This window comes from Hemibagrus wyckioides, linkage group LG16, assembly GCF_019097595.1.
Source record: "Hemibagrus wyckioides isolate EC202008001 linkage group LG16, SWU_Hwy_1.0, whole genome shotgun sequence".
NCBI classification, from domain to species: domain Eukaryota; kingdom Metazoa; phylum Chordata; class Actinopteri; order Siluriformes; family Bagridae; genus Hemibagrus; species Hemibagrus wyckioides.
In genome coordinates, this window is record NC_080725.1 from 8,541,258 (window position 1) to 8,564,327 (window position 23,070).

At 37.7% G+C, this 23,070-nt stretch overlaps 1 protein-coding gene across 5 annotated transcripts in view; it reads left to right on the forward strand.

Moving 5' to 3' along the window:
- The first annotated feature begins 123 nt into the window (after positions 1-123).
- Positions 124-23,070, forward strand: part of LOC131367060 (unconventional myosin-XVIIIb-like) — a 28,555-nt gene continuing 5,608 nt past the window's right edge. For 4 of the 5 annotated variants that reach the window (XM_058412261.1, XM_058412262.1, XM_058412263.1 and 1 more), the window contains exons 1-35: positions 124-925; positions 2,397-2,520; positions 5,277-5,420; positions 5,526-5,927; positions 6,950-7,010; positions 7,609-7,721; positions 7,993-8,160; positions 8,623-8,830; positions 11,044-11,186; positions 11,261-11,361; positions 11,861-11,924; positions 12,427-12,571; positions 13,101-13,271; positions 13,535-13,625; positions 13,776-13,968; positions 14,080-14,160; positions 14,279-14,399; positions 14,498-14,645; positions 15,024-15,207; positions 15,429-15,579; positions 15,722-15,831; positions 16,006-16,071; positions 16,151-16,279; positions 16,734-16,877; positions 17,237-17,326; positions 17,515-17,634; positions 17,872-17,977; positions 18,403-18,527; positions 19,004-19,158; positions 19,362-19,485; positions 20,029-20,229; positions 20,591-20,701; positions 20,789-20,893; positions 21,689-21,850; positions 22,926-23,039. In XM_058412261.1, the coding sequence (XP_058268244.1) occupies positions 2,479-2,520; positions 5,277-5,420; positions 5,526-5,927; positions 6,950-7,010; positions 7,609-7,721; positions 7,993-8,160; positions 8,623-8,830; positions 11,044-11,186; positions 11,261-11,361; positions 11,861-11,924; positions 12,427-12,571; positions 13,101-13,271; positions 13,535-13,625; positions 13,776-13,968; positions 14,080-14,160; positions 14,279-14,399; positions 14,498-14,645; positions 15,024-15,207; positions 15,429-15,579; positions 15,722-15,831; positions 16,006-16,071; positions 16,151-16,279; positions 16,734-16,877; positions 17,237-17,326; positions 17,515-17,634; positions 17,872-17,977; positions 18,403-18,527; positions 19,004-19,158; positions 19,362-19,485; positions 20,029-20,229; positions 20,591-20,701; positions 20,789-20,893; positions 21,689-21,850; positions 22,926-23,039 (4,593 nt within the window). In that variant the 5' untranslated portion in view covers positions 124-925; positions 2,397-2,478. Of the gene's footprint in view, positions 926-2,396; positions 2,521-5,276; positions 5,421-5,525; positions 5,928-6,949; positions 7,011-7,608; positions 7,722-7,992; positions 8,161-8,622; positions 8,831-11,043; positions 11,187-11,260; positions 11,362-11,860; positions 11,925-12,426; positions 12,572-13,100; positions 13,272-13,534; positions 13,626-13,775; positions 13,969-14,079; positions 14,161-14,278; positions 14,400-14,497; positions 14,646-15,023; positions 15,208-15,428; positions 15,580-15,721; positions 15,832-16,005; positions 16,072-16,150; positions 16,280-16,733; positions 16,878-17,236; positions 17,327-17,514; positions 17,635-17,871; positions 17,978-18,402; positions 18,528-19,003; positions 19,159-19,361; positions 19,486-20,028; positions 20,230-20,590; positions 20,702-20,788; positions 20,894-21,688; positions 21,851-22,925; positions 23,040-23,070 lie in introns of those variants that run through there. The other variant, XM_058412266.1, reaches the window with a different exon arrangement.

The following is a 23,070-nucleotide window of genomic DNA, read 5'->3' on the forward strand; positions in this document are numbered from 1 at the left end:
AATGATTTTTGTGGACTTGTATGCTTTCACTAAAGGTTCATCATTTACTTATGCTGCAACAGTCTGGCTAATGAATGTTTACATGCAGTTCATCAAGAGTTGCAGAAGTGGAAGTGTGTTAGTGACCAGTGTCTTGTGTGGTTTTTATATAAAAATCTCCTGTTACTAAACTTACCAGTGAGGCAATAAAAATGCCTCCTCCTTCTTTTCATCTCCACCATCTTAAAATTCAATCTCTCAAATTAAAGTGAAATATGAATGTAATTTATTCCCACTTGTCTTGGAAGTGTGCCGCTCCTTTCGTCCAATATCTTTATTAATCTGGTCATTTAGTGCTTTTTTATATCATCCTTTTTGTACAGTCTTTATTCCTAGCACGCCAGTCCTGTCCTAAGGGAACTGCTCGGTCAGTTGCTCCACCTCCGGCCTGTTCCTCACAGCTGAGTTTGTCCATCACAACAATCAGCAAGAACATGGGGTCGTTTTCTTTTTCTCTCTGTTGTTGGTATCCAAGGAATAGAGTTTAGACATCTTCACTTATGACAAATGTGGCAAAAAACATATTCCTGTTTAAAGTGACATCATAAACCACAAAAAAAATCTTTTAAAAAATCATTTTGCTAACCTGTTTTTGGTCCAGCTGGAGTTTCCCAAACAGGGTAGTATGTTTGCTCCACCATACTTACTGAGATATTTATAGAAGGGTCTCATGTTAACTCAGCTGCTTATCTGTGTGCATGCACTCATGGCTGTGCCACTCTTATTTCAGTCTAGCTGTGCCTCTCAGAGAGTGACAGTGGGGCTGTGTGCCTTGTGCTTAGCTTTAAGTTTTTTAAGAATTAAACAAACAAAACTTAAGTTGGAGTTTTTTGGTGTGTGGGGTTTTCTTTTCTTTTTTTAATTCTTCAAAGGAAGCCTTCATAAGGTATGTCTTTGTACGCCATTTGAAGTCCAAATTCTGTGAACTTTAACAGCGACTTTTGAGAATTTGTCCTTGACTGAGTAAGATATTGGATTGTATACACTGGGTCTAAATAGTTTTAGAGGCCAAAATGGATATTTACATGCTGTGAGGTGATTTCATGATTATGGCTCTGACTTAAACTGAAATCTGAGAGCAGCATAACAGATCCAGTTTCAAGCTGACTTATTTGATGTCTTCTACTTAACATCTATTGTTTTTGGTGGTTGTTTTTGTTTTTTGTTTTTTGTTTAAATACCAGTGCTCATGTCGGCAGAGCACTGTTTGCATTTTATCATTGTAAATGTTTACTGAGGAATGTCAATCCTTTGAAATTGTCACTGTATAGATATGTGACATGTTCTACTCTAAAATAAGTTTTACTTTGTTTTTGCCCCATAGTCATACAATAACGCGTACAACAATTTCTAAAGATATAAAGAAGGTTCAGTGATTATACTGATTTTTGTTGTTTATACTGAAGTTTATGCATCCATGTAAAGAATGCAGTCCCATGTTAAATGCATTGTTTTCAAGCAGGCCTTTGACATTCATTACCAATTGGATGTCTAAACCAGACAAGTGCTACTGTGAGTCATCCTTTTTTTTATTTAAACCCAGACTATTTATATAGGTGAACTATTTCTGTAAACACGTAGAAATAAAAACATCTCAATAGGAATTCTTCACAGTCTGTCTTTTAAGCTCTGACTTTGTAAATGCACAGTAGTTTTCAAACATCTGCCCTTAACCTAAAGTTACCTCAGTTAAACATTGCAAAGCCAGCTTGGGGAACCACCGTGATATTTATGGTTGCGTTACTGATATACTGTCCAGTTGAAAACATCCCCAGAGTTTTTTTTAAGGCAAAGAAGTGGAATGCTCTACAAGGGCCAAGTGAATCTCCTGACCTGAATCCAATTAAGCATGCATTTCATTACGGAAGTCAAAATGCCCCAAGGATAAAAAGGAAGTGAAGTATGCCTGGCAGAGCATCACTGGGGAAGAAATCCAGCATCTGGCAATGTCTATGGATTCCAGACTTCAGCCAGATATTGATTGCAAAGGATTAACTATTAAAATTGACTTGATCATAAAGCTGTAATTTATGAATTACCCCAGTAACCTGTGATGGACATAAAAAATAATAACCTTATAAGTCCTTGTAAATATTGGATGTCCAAATATTTATGCACCTATATGTACATAGCTTGATAGGCTTTTTCACCAGATGCTATTGAAAGATTTGTCCTGTCTGGAATCTTTAAATCATGCTTTATTGGTCAAGTACACTACAGTAACAAAGATAAGTACATAGGCAGCACTATTGGAACAAAACAATTGCACATATAAATATTGCATACTGAATATGTTGAGGAAATCAAGGAAATGAAGATTTTTCCCTTCATTTGCTGCATTCTCTTTCTTTTGACAGGTCCACAGCTTCATTATTTCACCTATTCTTTCTACAACAAACAAGCACACCTGGCTGAATTGCATTTGTGTGGCTCTTGTCCATGATGGCACTGTCCTCACGCTTAAAACTTTGGGAGCAAAAGGCAGGTTTAGCATTTATGTTTTCTGCATGATGCCTTGAGAATTTGCATGGCTGATTTCTTTAAAAAAAAAAAAAAAAAAAAGTGTGAAGAATAACCCTAATCTTACAAATAATATACACATAGGAAATAAATTATAGAAACAATGGTAGAAAACAAAGGCTGTAGTGATTGTAAGTAATTTACATAATACAAAAAAGTTGAATTAAGCGGTTTTCAAACAAAACATCTCCACATTGTACCCTTTTTTTCCTGCTAATCATGTAGGCATTACATTTTTTCACATGACAATCAGGTTTAATGTCTTCCACAAAAGAATTTTTACAATTATTGCAAACTTGCTGAAAGTCACTGAAGCCCAATATAACAACAATAAAACATACTAATTATAAAAAGGAGAATTATGTATAGAACATAACTGGGAGTCTTACTGAGAAGCTGGGAATAAAGTCATTTACTCAATCCATCACTGGTCAATCCATCACTGCTACCATGAAAAATACAAAAAGAAGAAAGTTTGTGTTCAGCTACCCTATGAGGCTGCATGAGAAGCAAGTTGAATAGATGTTAAAAAGCTTCACATGGATCAGACAAATCCATTGTCAGCTTTCAGGCTCACTTGGCGGTACAGGTGCATCTCGATATATTAGAATACCATCGAAAAGTTGATTTGTTTCAGTAATTCAATTCAAAACATGAAACTTATATTATCTAGAGAGAGACTGATATATTTCAAGTATTTATTTCTTTTCATTTTGATGATTATGGCTTACAGCTAATGAAAACCCAAAATTCAGTATCTTAGAAAATTATAATATTGTGGAAAAAGTTCAATATTGGAGACTCATGGTGGCAAACTCTAATCAGATAATTAACTCAAAACACCTGCAAAGGTTTCCTGAGCTTTTAAATGGTCTGTCAGTCTGGTTCAGTAGGCTACACAATCATGGGGAAGACTGCTGACTTGACAGTTGTCCAGAAGCCAATCACTGACACCCTGCACATAGAGGGTAAGACACAAAAGGTCATTGATAAAGAAGCAAACTGTTCACATAGTGCTGTATCCAAGCACATTAATGGAAAGTTGAATGGAAGGAATATGGTAGAAAAAGGTGCACAAACATCAGCAGCCTTGAGAGGATTATGAACCAAAGCCCATTCGAGAATTTAGGGGAGATTCACAAGTGGACTGCAGCTGGAGTCAGTCACATTCCTTGTGTCAAGCCACTCTTGAACCAGGGATGACATCAGAGGCATCTTACATGGGCTAAGGACAAAAAGGACTGGACTGTTGCTCAGTGGGCCAAAGTCCTCTTTTCAGATGAAAGTAAATTTTGCATTTCATTTGGAAATCAAGGTCCCAGAGTCTGGAGGAAGAGAGGAGAGGCACAGAATCCAAGCTGCTTGAGGTCCAATGTAAAGTTTACACAGTGGTGGTTTGGGGTGCCATGTCATCTGCTGGTGTTGGTCCACTGTGTTTTATCAGGTCCAAGGTCAGCGCAGCTGTCTACCAGGAAGTTTTAGAGCACTTCATGCTTCCCTCTGCTGACCAGCCTTGTGGAGATGCTAATTTCATTTTCCAGCAGGACTTGGCACCTGCCCACACTGCCAACAGTACTAATACCTGGTTTAAGCGCCATGGTATCCATGTGCTTGATTGGCAGTAAACTCGCCCGTCCCAAACCCCATAGAGAATCTATTGTGTATTGTGAAGAGGAAGATGTGAGACACTACACCCAACAATGCAGAAAAGCTGCTCAGAGTAATCTGGGTTTCCATAACACCTTAGCAGTGCCACAGACTGATCGCCTCCATGCCACACTGCATTGCTGCAGCAATTCACAAATCAACTTTTCGATGATATTCTAATTTATTGAGATGCACTTGTATGTAGGAGAAGTCCAGCTCAAGATGGAGTTCTCATGTCAAACTGTGTCAGATATATGTCTAGGTTAATTTATGTTTGCCTGAATATTTTATCAAGCCTTATTCATTACACATCCATAAAAATCATGTAATTAAGTAACAAATCATGTTGAAGTCCCATGGATCATAATGTAACATTTAAAACATGTTTATTAATAAAGTGTCATATAAGCAGTTTTATTATTTTGCAGGATATAAATCATTAAATAAAGGCAGAGTGGGGAAAACATGATGTTCATTGTACACTATATAGCCGAAGGTTTGAATTCAGGGGTTGGGCTTGGCCCCTTAGTTCCAGTGAAAGGAACTCTTAATGCTTTAGCATACCAAGATATTTTGGACAATTTCATGCTCCCAACTTTGGGGATGACCCCTTCCTGTTCCAACATGACTAGAATTGTCTAAAATGTCTTGGTATGCTGAAGCATTTAGAGTTTCTTTCACTGAAACTAAGGGGCCAAGCCCAACCCCTGAACTTTTGGCAATAAAGTGTACGTTGAAAATTTTAACACATTGAACATCATGTTTTCCCCACATTCATATATATAAATATAAATTATTTCATTGAATAATGTGGCATGAAATGAAAACAGCTAGGCAGTAATCTGAGTATTAAACTCTCTAGCTTGATTAAAGGGCAGATAAAACATAAGACTATAAAAGGTCTCAAATATATATTAAAGAATTTATTTTCTGTGATTTAATTTTTCATTTCTGATTGTTTTATTAATTTATTTTGTATTTCATTTCACTTCTTGTCATTTTATTGTGTATAATCTGTTTATATAAGGCAACTTTTAAGTACATCTCCTTTTATAACTTACTGTACACAGATCAAGGATGAGAAGAAATTGCCAGCATCTACTCAACCTCCCCCACCTCTTTCTGCCGTACCCGGAGGATTCCTTAAGCAGCTTGTGAGAGAGACAGAGAAGGAGACAAAGCTGAAAGAACCAGAGCTCAAAGAAGAGAAGGCGGTGAGCGGCTGCTCAGTTTCTCCAAATTGAATAATTTGATGTGTCTTGTTCTTGTGAACATGCTCTTCACCCTTGTGAGACCACTATGATTTTTACCTTTTATAGCCAAGCAAACTAAGCGAGAACTTAGTCCAGCAGTTCCTCCTTCCAGACCAAACTCCACCCATCTTGGAGGCAGAGATGGCCCTCAAGGCAGAACAAATGGTCAATGCTCCCCTAAAAGAGAGACAAACATCCTTCCCAATACAAAACCTGAGTCCAGTCTCCATTAACCAGCAAGACAACTTCAAAGTCAGTAAACCAGATGTCAATGACCACAAACAGGAGAATGATTCCAACCTATTAAAGTTTCCTAAGGTGTTGGCAGAGAAAGAGAATCTGAAAGACCAAACAAAGGCACAGCTGGATGTGAAAGACATTAAGGAAGACAAGATAAGAGAAGTGAGGCAAGAGCCAGAGGGGCAGCTTGCTGAAAGCACCCTAAGAGAGGAACCCAAAAAATTTGTGGTAGGTTGTGTTAAAGCAACAGAAAAAATATTGGACCCAGACTTGCAGTGAAGCATTGCAATTATCTGAAGCAACTGTGCTTGTTTAATAATTCTAAAGACATTTAATGAACTCCCTTAGATGAAGCTATTCCAGTTACATAGTTACATAGCATAGTACCTTCACAGATCAGAATGAACTGTATGGATACCTAGAAATTTCTGTCTAGCATTAATAACATATCAAATAACGTAATGATACACAAAAGCTTTCATTACTTTAGTAGTTTATTTTAAACAATACTTAATACATAATTCTGATTATAAGCATTTAAAGCAAAAAAAAAAATTCTGTTAAAAAATTCTAAACATTGTGTTAACGCACCATTTAACATATACTTATTACAGGTTTTTTTTTGACATAACATTTCAGTCAACTAAGAGATTTTTGTTATGACATCAAACTTCAGAATATACAGGAATCCGGTGACAGGATATGGTCATAGTTTTTTTTTTTTTTTTTAATCTTTGACAGTTATTTATTTGGTATGAAGCAGACTTTTATGGTGCAATCACTGTCCATGTTAAAGTTCCACCATATAATTGTGCTACACAGCAGATTTTCATGTCAAAGTTACCACTGAGGGCTGAATACAGGAGAAACTGGAAGTGACTATCGTTTTCAGTTAACCTCTGTGTCACATTCCTGACTATAGGGTCAACAATAATAATAATTGTTACTTGATTCATTTGTTATATCAACTTGACAAAAGTATTTTTGACAGCTTACACCTTTTTACCAAATTACAGTTTATATAGGTTTATGTCAGTATGTCAGGGGACTTCAACCCTTTGAGTATTAATTTGCAATAGGTTTTGTTTTAATATTTGATAATAAATTTGTTAAGCAGTATAATACTATAATTCTTGCTTAAGCTTGTGCCCTCTTAGCAGTCATCTGTATTATGTTTAATATCTCTCTCTCTCTCTCTCTCTCTCTCTCTCTCTCTCTCTCTCATACACACACTTTCACACACTCTGCAGAGAGATGTCTGGTATGAGGCTGGTACCGTGTGGTACACACACAAAAACGGCTTCACGCTTGGTGAGTTTTTACATCGGAAAAACAGATCATTTCAACAAAGGAACTTTTTTCTTATTGTTTCTGTATATTTTTACATGTACATTAAGTATATTTTGTGCACAATGCACTGATACACAACGAGGCAGCTGATGTGTCTACTAATGGGGTTTACATTCTCAGTTTAGAGAATTAGAGAATTTTATGTTTGCTGTATTACATTATTACCTATCTAACCTATCTAGGATATATCTTAATATATCCTAACATTTACAGTGGAGCGAATTATATTTATAGCTAGACTTATTACTTGGGGGGTCCCAGGAGGATTCATTGTTGTTTTTTTCCTTTAAAGCTTATGGATTCCATAAGCCTATGCACAAATTGTGTCAAACTGAGGAAAATAATATGTATTGTATGAGATAGCTTATTAACTATTTAGCTGAGGTCAGGCTCCCAAAATAGTTCAGGTATGGTGTTGGTGTCTACTTGGAAGAAATATACAAAAATAAAAATTAATACAACTTTAACTAGAACGTTTGAAGAAAACCTACAATAAGACATAAATCCTGTATTACATCTGTGGACATTCTGCTTGTGTATATTTGATTTGTAAAAACAGCCACTCAGCTGAAACCAGATGAGGGCACACCTGAGCTCCCTAATGGGAAAGTGAGGGTTCGACTCCAAACAGATGGCTCTGTACATGATGTCACGCAATACGAGATTGAAAAGGTGAACCAGTTACTCTAGTTACTAGTTTTTTTTTATAGTGGACTAATTGTCCAATTCTAAACTTCGAACAACACTAAAAGTTTTTTTATGTACTTGTGAAATGTAAAATGCTTTGAATGAACAAGTGAAAACAATATAGAAATATATTTTAATGCGGTAATGCAGTGAATAGAACTGGACAGTTAAAAATCATATAATTTAGTACACTTACACATAGAATTTTGACTATTTGTGTATTACAAACCTCTATATGTGGGTTTTCTGTCCCCAGCTGAACCCACCTGAGCTGGACCTGTGTGAGGACTTGAGCGAATTAGTGAGTGTGAATGAGTCAAGCATCCTGCACACTCTGACCAGCCGAGCCAGAGCCCACATGGCTCTAACACATGCTGGACCAAACTTGCTGGCCCTTTGGCCTCCTATAGCACCAACTGGAAAGGTATCATTAACACTTGAGCTTTCAATAACTCTCTTATTATTTTGCTTATAATTACAAAATGTTAATGCATTTACACGTTTATACATACAACTATAAATATATTACATGCATTATTATATTCTACATATATTTAAAGCTTTAGAACATACTGTTTTAATATGCTTTTTTTTAATCTTTTTTTTTAAAGAATTTGTTTTCTTTTGCCATTATTGTTTTGTGCCCCACTGCATAGGTGAAACGAGGGGCATGTGGTGGCCACAGGGTGGGGTTGTTTTTATGTTTTATTTTGGTTAATGTAAAATATGCTTGCACTCTCATACTAAGTTGTATTTGTTATTATGAGTTCGTTATTATTTTGCTGAATAAAGAAAGCACCTTTATGGTTGAACAGTTAATTAAAATGTTTTGAGTTGTGGTGAATTTCTCTGAATGTGATTTCTGTCTGTCTATCTTTCATGTTAGGGTCTGCGAACCCGCCACTGGGACACATGGGAAGCTACTGCTACTCTGCAAGCATTGGTCCAGAATGTTTATATGTCTATGGTCAGCCAAAGGAGGGATCAGAGTGTGGTGGCTTTGGGTCGCAGTGGCACAGGAAAAACTACCTTGTGCCAGTCATTTGCCAGGGAACTTCTCAAACATTCTGGTACAATAGGAGAAAACTTAACCTGTGAGTTTATTTTCAATACCTTAATTTAAATGTGGAGTAAAATGGGCACTAGTTCCAAAAGTACATACTGTTTATGGTAGCTCCGGTCCTCTTGCCTTCTCACTCTTCTGCATTCCTTTTCCTTGTCAGTCAACATGTGCCCTCCCACACATAAGGGAGGGAATGCCCTGGATCTGGTCTTCAGCCACACCTCTGTAGATACAGACATCCACATTGCACATTTTCCATTATCAGTTGGTATCCTTCACTATCACCTTCCCTATCCTACCTAAACCTAATCAATATTTCCCACTTGTTAGAACCTCCACTCTTCCTGCATCTTATCACCTTTTCAAGACCTTTACTCCTTCTCCTCCCTGCTATTAGAGTTAGTTACAAACACCTTCCTCTCCTCTTTTTCTTCATCCATGCACCTCCTCTGCCCTCTATTTTCTAAACCAAGGAAAGTTTCTTGCCTGGTGAATTAAGTACAGCAAAGAAAGTGAAAGAAATCACACATTTGCACAGATCTAGCCTTTTACCATCTTTCTCCTGTTTAAATTCTCATCTGCTCACCTGCTTCTCCTGCTCCATCCTCAGTGACTGCTGAAAAACTTTTATGATGCCAGCTATTATGATGAGAAGATGTGCTATCTCCTACATTACACACTCAGGATCCCCCTTTTCCTTCACTGGCAGATTCTTTTTAAACTAGCAACAGAAGTCCTTCAAGTCATCTTGCTCTGCATTCCTACCATTAGCCCACTGGATCCAATCGTGATCCACAATGCTTAAGACCTCCTCCCCTTCATCATTACTACCATCAATGGCTACATAACATCTAAACATGTATCAGCCTACCTGGAAGGTCATTCATATCAGGTGAAAAGGAGGGATCAATATCTGCTCTACTAGTGGCCCATGAGGCTCAGTTCTATGTTCTTCTCTGTCCTCCCTCAATACTCATCTCTTGTTGAGGTTATATTCTCACATCGTTTTTCATACCAATGATTTAGGTAGGCTCTCACATCGTTTTTCATACCAGTACCATCTGACTACAGCATAACAATTGCTGCTCATTCCAGGTGCCTCATCCCCATGTCAGGATCTTGCAATTTCTACTCATTGATATCATTTTTGGTCACTGGATGCGGCCTAGGGTTAACTATCAACTATCCTTTTCTTCTTCTATTGCTAATCTGACACGCTCATGTTGATTTCTGCTTTAAATATCAGAAGGATTTGTCCATTTATATCCACACAGGTCACTGAGGTGCTAGTTCAGTTCCTTGTCATTTTGTGACTGGACTACTCCAACTTGCTCTTGGTAGGTCTGCCTCTGAACACCATTTAACCTCTGCAGTTGATCCTGAATGCAGCTGCATGACTTGTTTTCAACCTTCCTAACTTCTCACACACAACACTTCCCCATTGTTACACTCCCTCGACTGGCTTCCTGTAGCTGCCCTGAAAACACTACACTACAAAGCCAAAAATGGACCAGCAACCACTTACCTCAAAGCACTTAAAATACCCTGCTTTTCACCATGCTCCCACTGTTTGACTGGTCCCACCATCTTGCAGGGTACAAGAAATGCATGCATCAGTAATTTTGTTCTTGTTATGGAACAAGCTTCCCCTAGATGTCTGAACCACTGTCCTGTCTTACACACTGTCCAAAGTCCTGCCTCTCCTTGAAGTACTTAAATTAGCAATTTAAAAACAAAACTTGTGTTGTATGTTTGCTTTTCTTGCTGTATATATATTTGTTCATTTATCTCTGAAATAATTGTTAATTTTTTGATGGTATTCTTAGTATGTGATTGAGGGTATTCTTAGTTTTATTCTATTGCTCAGCCTAAATGATGTGACACATTGTTCTTTCAAGAGTTGTGTGTGATGATATCTTCCAAATCCCCAAATACCCCAAAGTCACTTACTGCAACCTACCTAAATCATTGAAATGCATGGATATGGTATCACTACAGAATCAATTAATTGTAATATAAATCCTGAAGACAAATTATATAGCACTTATAGTAGCAGCTCTTTACTTTAATATTTTGACATTTTTTTCCACCAAATGATTAATACCCTTCAGAATATTTACTATGCTCTGTGTGTGTGTTTGTGTGCACAGTAATCTGTTTCTTCATCTATCAACTACCACCTTCTTCTGACATTGGCAACATATGTTGATTTTTAAATGTATGTGCATGTGTGATTGACCACAGTGGGGCGTCTCCAGGCCATGTTCACTGTGCTGCGCTCTTTTGGCTGTGTAATCTCTCATCACAGCGAAGCCTCCAGCCGATTTGCCATGGTGCTTTCTCTGGACTTCAACCATAAAGGCATTGCAGCAGCAGGACACCTTCAGGTGGCTCTCTACTCAGCTTGTTTTCATGTCATATGTCTGTTCTTTACTGATGCTGATATTTCTCTATCTCACAGACTATGATGTTGGAAAGGTGGAGGGTTTGCCATAGGCCTGAGGGAGAGAGCAACTTCTTAATCTTCTCCCAGATGCTGGCAGGACTCAGTCCTGAAATGAGGTCTGAAAACATTAACACATATGGGCTGCTTCAGTCAATATAATATTGATATATAAGTTCTAATTCTAATGTCTGGTTCCCAAGGAATAATCTTAATAACACATAATTTAATGTCCAATTTATAGACTTTAAGCAGTAAATTGAAAGAAACTCCTATCCTATCAGCATGACATGATACAATTACGTGGTGGATTTTCCTGACTTACGCTCAGTGTTATCGGGATTGACTCTGGTCCAAACATATCCAGGATAAAGCAGTTAGAATTCAGTTCTTTAACCTTATTGTATTGTTGTTTGGAGGTTACATATACTTTTAGTTGTACTCAAGCTCCAGAGCTTGGTCACAGACCTGACAGTCAGTTTGTATTCCTGTCCTCTTTCTGTAACAAAACCCCAGGGAGCTTAGCGGATAATTAATGGATAAGAGATACTATTGATTTTCTTTTCTTTTTCTTTTTTTTTTGACATAAGCGGTCCTTATGCTGTCTTTACCTTCTAGGACAGAGCTACAGCTTCACCAGATACCAGAGAACAACATATTTGGCATCAGTTGTCCCACCAAGGTAAGAAAGTGGACTCCGGAGCAAGTTGAAAAATGAATTGTTTTCCTGGAAAAAATATTTTAGTGCTCCTTCAAGTAAGAAATCCTGGGTTAAATGATCTTTAAAAAAAACAAAAAACAAACCTGTTACTGAGCTAACCCTTATGCACTTTCTAGGCTACAAACCCATTATTTTTTATCTGCATTTGTTTAGTGCTCTTGGATGTGGTCTATACAGGAAGGGGTTTTAATGTTAACCCTAGAGCCTAATTAAAAAATTATTATTTTTTCATTATCTATTATTATATTGCAGATGTAATAGCAAATCAGTAATGCACACCACTGTTAACTGGTTTCCCCCAAACAGCTGTGTTTGAGATGGGAAGCTGGCAAACCTCCACATAATTCTTTTCCTGTATTTTGTATCTGTAGTCATATTAATTTAGGCACATTATCTGTTCAATTCTAATAATGCATTCATATTCATTTACATTACTAAGAGCCTCTTGCAAATTCCCCCACAGGTGGATGAGAAGCAGAGGGCTATGGTGGAGTTTGGAAAACTCTTAGAAGCCATGAAGACTCTTCAGTTCTCCCCTGATGAACAGCGGGCCATTTGGCATGTTCTGGCAGGAATATATCACCTGGGCATGGCTGGCACATGCAAAGGTGAGTCTACAGTACCTGGAGGTTAAGTCAAGCAGCTCTTTACTGTCATCGCAGTTATATACAATACACAGTGAGATGAAATTTCACATTTCCCCTCCACCCAAAGTGCAAGATTCATGTATGACATGACAGTGCTGACAGGACATAAGTGCAACTGGAATAGGAAACATGGTTGAAGTGGGTATGGGGAACAGTTGATGGTCAACATAGCATAAATACTCTAATCACAACGAAGAACATGGTCAATAAGGCATTACAGTGATTTAACAAAACATTTCTGTGCAATAGGGTTACCCATTTTTCTGACTTTGTATAAATGAAAGCCTGTAAATTTTTCATTGTCCTGCTCACAAAAGTAGTTTGAGGGGATTAACAGGCATTTTTGTGCTATTAAGCAGTGAAAGAAATAACACTTACTGCCCAGGAACAAACAAAGACAGATGTAACAAAGTGTTATTATTGTGCACATGAACACATTCAATGTCATATTTTCTTGAATAATGTTAAAAAAGTTATCTCCTCTCTGCAGTTGGACGAAAGCAGTTTATGAGTTTTGAGAGTGCTCAGGTGGCCAGTGCTGTACTTGGCTGTGAAGGAGAAGACCTTCACACTGCAGTGTTCAAACATCACCTAAGGCAGCTACTGCAGAGGGCCACTGGAGCCACCAGAGAGCGCTACATCGCAGTGGAACAAGAGGAAGGTTGGAGTTACTGGTCATATTCTCAACTGAAAATTTTGTTACCGTTTAGTTGTAGTTTTCAGTTTTATTTACCAATCAAGATTTACACCTAAGGTGATAATGTGGTCTGTTTGGTATTATTTACCTGGTATTTTAAATTGTAGAGTAATAAGGTCAAAGGTGCAATAGACAGGCTTACTGCATTGCCCTGTAAATTTTTGACATTATTATTATTATTATTATTATTATTATTACTATTATTATTATTTTAATCTTATCATTAGGACCTAAATTGAGTGCTGCTCAGTGTGTGGAGGGCATGGCAGCTGGTCTCTACGAGGAGCTGTTTACTGTCATTGTATCTCTGATTAACAGGTACACAAACACACATACATACATGCATATGTACATGTCTCTTACAAGTGCAGTGTATAAGGCAAGCATAAAATATATCCTAAAATTTTTTTTTAATCATTTCATTATCTGAGACTCACTGTGTTAAAATTTTTTGATATTACTTTCCAGAGCTCTGTGCTCCCAGCAACTAACACTGGGCTCTGTGATTGTGGTAGACGCACCAGGTCTACGCAACCCCAGACACAGCGGGAAAGACAGGGCTGCTGGCTTTTCTGAGTTCTGTCATAACTACCTACAGGAAAGGCTTCTGGAGCATCATTTCATACATACCTTCTCTAACTGTCTTGACAGATACACACAGGTACAGTGCAAGCTTCCTGTAGCTTTTGTAATTGTGTATGCTTGTGTGTGTATATTTATGAAGAGGTGTACTTGTGTAATTGGAGAGGCTTCTACTCTGTTCTGGCTGTAGGAGAAAGTGACTGTAGATTTTGAGACCCCTGAGGACAGTCCACAAAAAGTGGTATGTGCTATAGACCAACCAGGACTGCAGGTAAGTAGTCATCAATAAGTCATTGACTTACTTACATCATCATATCAATTAAAAAATCAGATTTCCCCCTAAGAAAGCTGCCATTCCAAGATAAATTTTTGCATTTGTGACTTCCTAGGTTCGAGGGCCAGAGGGTGACTCTCGTGGCCTTCTTTGGGTTCTAGATGAAGAGCTAGTCACTCCTAATTCTACTGAGAACACAGTTTTGGAAAGGATATGTCATTACTTTAGTGATACAGGTACGCAATCACAGGATAATGTTGCTTCATTGACCACAAAACAGAATTTCCTTAAAAATCCATTCAGAATCACACTGTACTATTTATGTTGTTTTTAGTGCGGCAGTGTGAACAGCCTCTACAATGCGAGATTGCTCATCTATTGGGCTCTGACCCAATCCGCTATGACCTATCTGGATGGTTTGGTCTGGTCCAAAATAACCCCTCTGCCCTCAATGCCAGCTCCATTCTGCAGAACTCCTCTGTGTAACCTCTCTTAACTTGACACTTAACATCGGGTCATTGAGCGTTTTATAACAAAGATAGATGTGGAGAGTGGTACACTTTCAATTGCATTTTGCTCTCTTCTCTCTCTATCTCTCTGTCTCTCTCTGTCTCTCTCTCTCTCTCCAGATGTCTTAGGTATATAGCAAAAACAAAAGAATTACAATATTTACATACTAATAGTGACATATACTTTCAAGGCACAAACAAAACAGACTAAAACAAGCCAGTCGCAGTAGAAGCCAGAGAGTCTGCATGATGTATCACAAACTGTAATATTGTGTTTTTTACAGTTTTCTTAGTGTAAACACTAATATGATTACAAATGGCTCATTCTCGCAATCTTTTTCTGTTTGTCAGTCATGTAGTAAAGGCTCTGTTTGCTCCACGGGCCTCGGTTCCTCCTCTGTGTCGGGGTTTGGGTGGTGTTGAAGGAAGCTCACAGCGCTTTCTGGAAAGAAGTGGGAGTGTGCGCAAGATATTCACTGGAGGAATGGCTGCTATCAGGAGATACTCACACTGCATCTCTATTAAACTACAAGTGGTAAGGCTCAGTAAAGTCATTTCCACAGACAGTCCTGTCTTGCTCCTTGGAAGCAATGAAAATGGCCATTTGTGATGCATCTGTTTTTCTTTTTTAATTATTATTCTCTGTCTACATTTCTCTCATTCTTTCACTCCCTGTACCACCTGAACTCCTGCTTTTTCATTTTCATTATTATGGCATTCTTCATTCTCTCTCTCTCTCTCTCTCTCTCTCAACAGGATGCTCTAATAAACCTGATTCGTCGTGCACAGCCAGTTTTCCTACAGTGTCTCAGAGCGAAGGTTGATGGTGGTGGCTTTGATGTTCCAGCATTACGCACCCAGCTGCACTCAACCCACTTACTACCTGCTTTGCAACTCTATCGTATAGGTCTCACACATGTTCACTCACATTCAACTGCTACAGTAATCATTATTACTATTAAACTGAGACAGCATTTATGGAAAATGAAGTGTTTTAAATACAATGCCTATAATTCAACTAGTTTGTGATTAGAGTCTCTCTATCCCAGGCTACCCCAATCATATGTCTCTGAGTGATTTTCGTCGGCGCTTCCAGGCTTTGTCTCCTTCTGTAATGAAAAGCTATGGCTCTGTTTTTATCACACCAAATGAAAGAAAGGTGCGAAAATCTAAGTGGATGTGTGCAATTTTCCATCTATTGTTATTTCATTTAAAATACTGTTTTAAACATGAAAGCAGATGTTTAGTGACAAGTTATTCATTTGCCATTATTAATGTGAAAGTTATCAAGTAAAAAAACAGGCTTGGAACCTTGATTATCTCTTGTTTTCAGGCAGTGGAGGAATTATTGGTTGAACTGGATCTGGATAAAAAGAGTATTGTTTTAGGCTCAAGCAAGGTGGGACCCTACACTGACATTAAAGGATCCCGAAGGGTTGTCACTGATGTGTGAATTTACAGTTGTGTGTATGTGTTAGGTATTCTTAAAACGTGGCGTGTTGAGATCACTGGATGTGCAAAGGGATGGCTTGGTCAAAAACTGGCTGGTACAGATGCAGGCTGCTTGTGTGGGGCATTTGGCACGGCACAGATACCGTCGCTTGAAGGTAAGTCTCTGGTGACCTATTTCCACAATCTCTGGAGTCACAATCTATTTATCTGTCAATGTACTGTATGTATACACTACCAGTCAAAAGTTTGGACACATCTTCTAATTCCATGGTCTTTCCTGATGTTTATTTCTTTCTACATTGTAAAACAATGCTGAAGGCGGCTGAAATACACAATAATCTCCTTTGAACAGTTGATATTGAGATATGTCTGTTTGATTATTATATCAAAATCAAGATTTGTTCATCATAAAGAAGTGTTACTACCTCTTTAAAAGCAGGACTTTTGGTTCTGGTGCACTCAGAACTCATCATAGCTGATGTATAGCCAAGAAAGAGCATCAGTCATAATCACTGACAAGCAATTACTGCTCTTATTAATCCCAGATTCCTTAGCGCAGATATCTGTCTGTTAAAAGTCTGAATTTTTGTGTGCCTTTTCTGAGATCAGGTGCAACAGATGGCTGTGAAATGTATCCAGCGAAATATTCGTGTTCTAAACAGAGTGGCCACCTGGAGCTGGTGGAAATTGTTGTGTAGAGTCCGCCCCCTGCTGGACGTCAATATAGACGAACACAAGGTCCGGGGCAAAGAGGTGGGCTATTATCTTGAATTATTTCGTTAAATTTTTTAGTTCTTGTGAGCATGAGAACAACCTTAAGTTATGTTATATGTTTCATGTCATGTAATTTTATGTTAATTTTGTCATTCTAGGTTATTCATTAAAATGCTATATAACAAGCTTAACCCATAAAAATTAAAGATTTAAAAAAAAAAAAAGATTATTAGGATTATGTTATTAAGATTATGTAAGAGTATTAAGAGTATTTTGATTGTGTACACACAAAGGTATTGTTATTAATAAAAAAAAGAGTAATAAGTAATAAACAGACCATCAATTGTAAATTGTGTAGATGTGAATAAGGTGGTGGTTAATGTGTTCATGTGCTTCAGGATGAAATCAGAATACTGAGAGAGCGACTAGAGAAATCTGAGAAGGAACGGAATGAACTTAGACAGACTTCGGACAACCTGGAGACCAAGGTGTGTGTGTGTGTGTGTGTATGTATTGTCATTTATATGATATAAATTTGTATGAAATATCAGATTTCTATCCTAAAACTCACTTCTAGTTTTTCCAAGTAATATAATGAACTTAAATCTCATCAAAAAATATTGGCTATTGCACATTGTTTGTGTGTGTATCTGTGTCTGTGTGTGTCTGAGCACAGATAATGGCTGCTGTATCTGAGCTGAGTGATGAGAGGTTTCGTGGTGAGGCTGTAAGTCAGGCCTTAGACACAGAGAGGGCAGAGAGACTTCGTCTCACCAAGGAAAACAAGGAGTTGCAGGTGTCCCTTCTCAAATGCTTAACATAGTTTCTTTTTAGTAATAAACTTAAAAGGCCTTTTAAAATAACTAAATTAAATGAATAGCTGTCTTATATATACTGTATATAAACGTATAAAATATAAAAGGTTTTGACAGCATTTTTTACATTTTGTTTTAACTAAGCACTTTTAGTCTTTTCTACCATTCTTCAATATTTCAAGTACACAAAAGGTAAGGTCCATGTGCTGTGTATTTAGGATCGTTTGGATCAGAGTAAAGTTACTGTGGAGGCACTAGAAAAGCAGCTGGCTGAGGAGAAGCAGAAAGCCAAAAGCAAAGAGACCTTAAGTGGCATGGCTACAGGTAGCACCTAATTTTATTATTATGAGTTTGTTGTTTGCACAGAATAAGGTTCTGCAGAATAATATACAAGCAAAATGGCTGTATTGGGCTGGATTGAAATTAGGGCAGAGAAAATTGGGATTTGATCTAAAATATCCTAGTACTTTCTTGAGCAGAATCCATCTAATATATGCTTATTTATGCATGTAGTTTTATATTTATTATATAAAGTCCTTTTTAATCTAATAATAGCAAGGCTAATCAGTCTGTATTAACTTTGTAGTACCAGTTATTATGGGAAGCATTGCAATTTGATAATTATGAGACGTCAGTGAAAGTTGCTAAACCATATTCCTTTATGTAATTTTCCAAAACATATTTGCTATATTCTGAATAAATTGTATATTATCTGGAAATCAATAAATTAATTAAAGCGTGTGTTTCAGAGGGTGAACTACAGCTGCAGTTGGATTGTGCACAGACAGAGGTGGAGTTTCTACGCAGACGTTTGCGTCAGACAGAGGAGCGGTTTGAGGCTGAGAAAGAGGCACGAGAACTTTTAGACACCAAGGTACTACACTGTGGTATCTTCACATACTCTAATCAACTGGGTCTGTAATTTATATATCATATATAACAGTATCCCTGTATCCTTAGACACCGAATTGTGTACAGCATAAATAGTGTATCAAGTCTTGGAGTCTATTTTTTGGAGTCTATTTCTACATATATATATGTAATGGTATAGTAGTAGCACAGTAAAATGGAAAGTAGTTGCACAGTACATACTACAGAGATTAGTTGCATCACAGGAGTGGCATCAGCATTATCCTAGATAAGAGACATATCCATATGCACTGACCTAACCTGCTCTAACCCCCAATACCAAATCTTTAGTTATATAAATTTATAATTATATAACTGGCCATGGAAACACATTGGCTCATGACTAGAAAATTTGGAGATTCCATGCACACCTTTCCTATTGTTTATCATATATTCCTGTGGGTGGTGCTTTACCACAGTCTTCTTACACCTGTACCAAAGGTTTTGGAGCTGCAAGCCCAACTGGAACAGTCAAAGCGCACAGTCACCGAGCTGAAGCGGCACTGCCGGCATGTGACTTCTGACCTGCAAGATGCCCGTGTACTTATTGACAGCTTGCAGGCGCGTACTCATGACCTGGATAGGAAGCAGAGGAGGTGTGTTGCTTCACTTCAGGCAAAATGTCACATTAGCATAGAAGTAATCACTATACATATGCATCTAATATGCAGATGCCATCTTTTCTTCTTCTCTGCATATCAGTATGGATGGATGGGGTTTGTGGGTTTACATGTATGGATCTGTACTTGCTCATGGGTGTGTGTTTTCTGTACATTTATGCTTGTGATGTTGTATACAGGTTTGACAGTGAGCTTACCAGGGCTCTTGGGGAAGCAGATAATGAAAGAGAGCAAAAGGACAAGGCCATCCAGGAGAGTATAGCTTTGCGGTCAGAGATCTTTTCTCTGCACCAGACACTGAAGGTGTGGAACAGAGTCACAAAATATTCATTCCATGGGGTTCCATGAGTGTTCATAGAGTGTAGATTAGCTTTTTCACTATGTTTCCTGCTTTGGCTGAAGGTATCCATGATGATTTGGTGGAGTAATATTTAGAACAGTCTAAATATAAACAAGGTTAGAACTGTCTTAAGAAAAAGTCTGGGGTGTGTATTTTGGACATCCTATAAAGTGATGATCTTTAAATTGTTATAGAAAAACCTTTACTGTCATTAAGATATAGAGTATAGGTTGCTCTGTGGAAGACAATTTTAAATCACTGGGTAAATAGACATTTTTTACTACAACTAAAATAGAAGGATGGGGTGGTTCTTCTTGCATTATTGTCCTTCAGTACTCCTGAGAATATCCAGTTTCTATTTTTAGTATGTTCCAGAAATAGCAAACTGTTTGAATTAATTTGTAAGATTATTCCACAGCCTTTAAAAAGTTGATCATGAAGAGCACTGTACAATTTCCAATTCAGTTATAGGATTTCATCTGTGTGTGTGTGTGTGTGTGTTGTAGGAGAGTCGGTTAGAGATAGATCACTTGCAGCATCAAAAGCAAGAGCTGTGTGCTCAGATCCAAGACCTGACTACGCCCCTGAACCTTGGCTCTGACTCGGTGCCTGAGCTAAAGAAGCAACTGCGTGAACTTGACAGCAGAGATAAGGAGCATGCTCAGGAGCTTACCAATATGACAGCCAAAATTCAGCAACAGGAACAGGTAGCATTGCCTCTCCAGCTAAACCCACAGCAGAAATGCACACCCACTTATGTAGCAACCACCCCCACCACCACTGATTTTCCTTGAAAGAGAAAATGGTAATGTCTCTCAAATCCACCCTTTAAAAAACATTAGACTTCTCACATTAACAGGACAATCTGCATGGAAATTCTCCATTATCCTGCAGTGCAAATCTGATAACAAATCTGAAAATGGCAACAGTAATTCGAGTTTTATGCTGTGCTGTGACACTTAATGACATTGCTAAGCTTTCAAGATGGTCAACAGCCTGATGGTTTTTATGATTATAACTGTGGCACACTTATAGTGGATGACTTACTCTCTCTCTCTTCCCCTCAAGATGCATTTGCGCTTTGAGATGGAGATGGAGAGAATGAAACAAATCCATCAGAAGGAGCTGGAGGACAAGGATGAGGAATTGGAGGATGTGCAGAAATCTTCACAGAGACGGGTGGGGACTGATAGAACAGGGAAAGGGAATAATAAAATGCAAGGATATCGATTTGATTTTCATTTTGTGTGTGGTGTGGGCTTTCAGCTCAGGCAGTTAGAGATGCAGCTGGAACAAGAGTATGAGGAAAAGCAGATGGTGGTGCATGAGAAACATGACTTGGAAGGACTGATCGCAACTTTATGTGAACAGGTAATGCAAGATGTTGGGATAGACTGACACACACACCTCCGTCTATATTGTACCAGCCACAGTATTTACGAACCACTCAATGGTCATTTATTTTCATCCACTGTGCAAATGAACACAGGTTTATGACGACACTTGTGTGTGTATCAATATATGTTAGCATACCATTGATATATGTTCTAATCAGTGAGAAAATCATAATATGATTTAAATAAAGCATATATCTTCCCTAACTCTTACTCTGTACCACACACACAATGTAATATCCTTTATTACTCTGTTTATTTCCTCCAGCAGAACATTATTCCCTGGCCATTTGATCAGCCTGCATTTTGTCATTAACTCAGTCCAGGATTTACTGCAAATATTAGCCAGGGACTCTTGCCTAGAAATCAAATAAAAGTCAAAAATATTTAATTAGAGATTCAGACTTGTTATTACTGCATATTCAATCTCACGGTGAACATCACAAACCGTACCAAAATAATCTTATTACCAGCAGTGTCGAACAGAACAAGATAACCCTCATAGGAAAAGCATGGGACCTTTGTTTATTGTTGCCTTTTTTTAGTGTGACACAGAGAGCAAGGAAAACACTTTGTGTCCATAGAATCTCTCTAAGGCATTTATAAAAAGGAATATCGTAACCGTTTTTAAAAAGAATATACTGAAGGAAACTCGGCCAGAACTGATAAATAATACCATAATACATTTTTGCCATGCTGCCTGTGCATAGAGACAGTTTTCCATTTTTTTCTCTTGGTTTTTCTTCTATGTGGTATTTGTCACTCATCCCAGGTGGGCCACAGAGATTTTGATGTGGAAAAGCGACTCAGACGGGATTTAAAGCGTACCCACGCTCTGCTCAGTGATGCCCAGCTGCTTTTGTCCACCATGGAACAAACTGGCCAGTGCCAGGCCCCGGGAACCAAGGAGCAGTTGGAAAGACTGCACTATCAGGTAGGTGGATATGGAACTACATTTTTGCTCACTGCTGTTCAGCCACTCAATTCTGCTATATAGCAGCCTCTTTACAGTTTTTAAGAAAAAATGAATAACAAGAATTTAGTTCACATTTGAAACTGAAAGGTGAGCATAAATTCCAGGTAAGCATTATGGATGAATTTTAAAATGTGTACAGTAGACTGTATTGTATTATTTTAAGGTAGAAACAAAATAGTCCTAGAATTTTGTATTAGGACCACTTACAAAAAATGCAAGATTTCAAGAATAAAGTAGAAATATATTTTATTTAAGACAGTATATACACAGATTTCCACCAATACACAAACCTTCCCAAACCTTTGTTACTGCTTAAAATAACTCAGAATCATTTAACCGAGTATTAAAAGTTGGTTCAGTTTAACAACCGCATTTAACAATTTCAAGACTTCCTTAGATGCTCAAGACTGACCACCATATTTTTCACCATTTGGAGATGATGACTCACTGCATTCACTGGAGTCACAGAGCTTTAGACATGACTTTATAACATTTTTTGTAATTTTTCAGTGACTTCCTTACTATTTCTTCTGGAATTTCATTTGATTGTTCCATGGTGTACTGCTTCTTGAGAACCTTTAGATTACATACCTATTCACATTGCTGAAAATGTTCTGTGATAGCGCTAATGTTCTATATAAGCTATATTTTAATGCAGTAATCAAGCCTGGGTGTTTCTGTTCCAACTAAAATTAAATTAACTTGATAGGTTACCTAATGGGGCAATTTTCCCACAGGTCCATTTGGTGTTGAATAACCTTTTTCCTCAAATAAAGTAAATTATTATTTACAAACAGTATGTTGTGTTTATTCAGGTTTTAAGGTGCTTTTCATAAAATTCTTACTCACATTCACAAGTTACACAAAACATACAAAGCAATGCATATGCAACTGAATAAAATAATAATTAAAAAAGAAAATTACAAACAAGTAGTTATTAACATCATCTATTCTTGCTACATGGGTGATTTTGAACTCATTTGTACTCTTTTGTAATATGAAGTGTGTGCATGTGTATTTTCATGTGTATTAGTTGGAGGAGAGTGAAGCACGCCGTTTAGAGGCTGAGAATGTGCAGAAAACTCTTGCCATAGAGCTAGAGAATGCTCAGCTGGAGCTGGAGAGCATCTGCAAACAAAAGAGCCTGGTGAGAAATTTTGTACTTAATACAGATATAA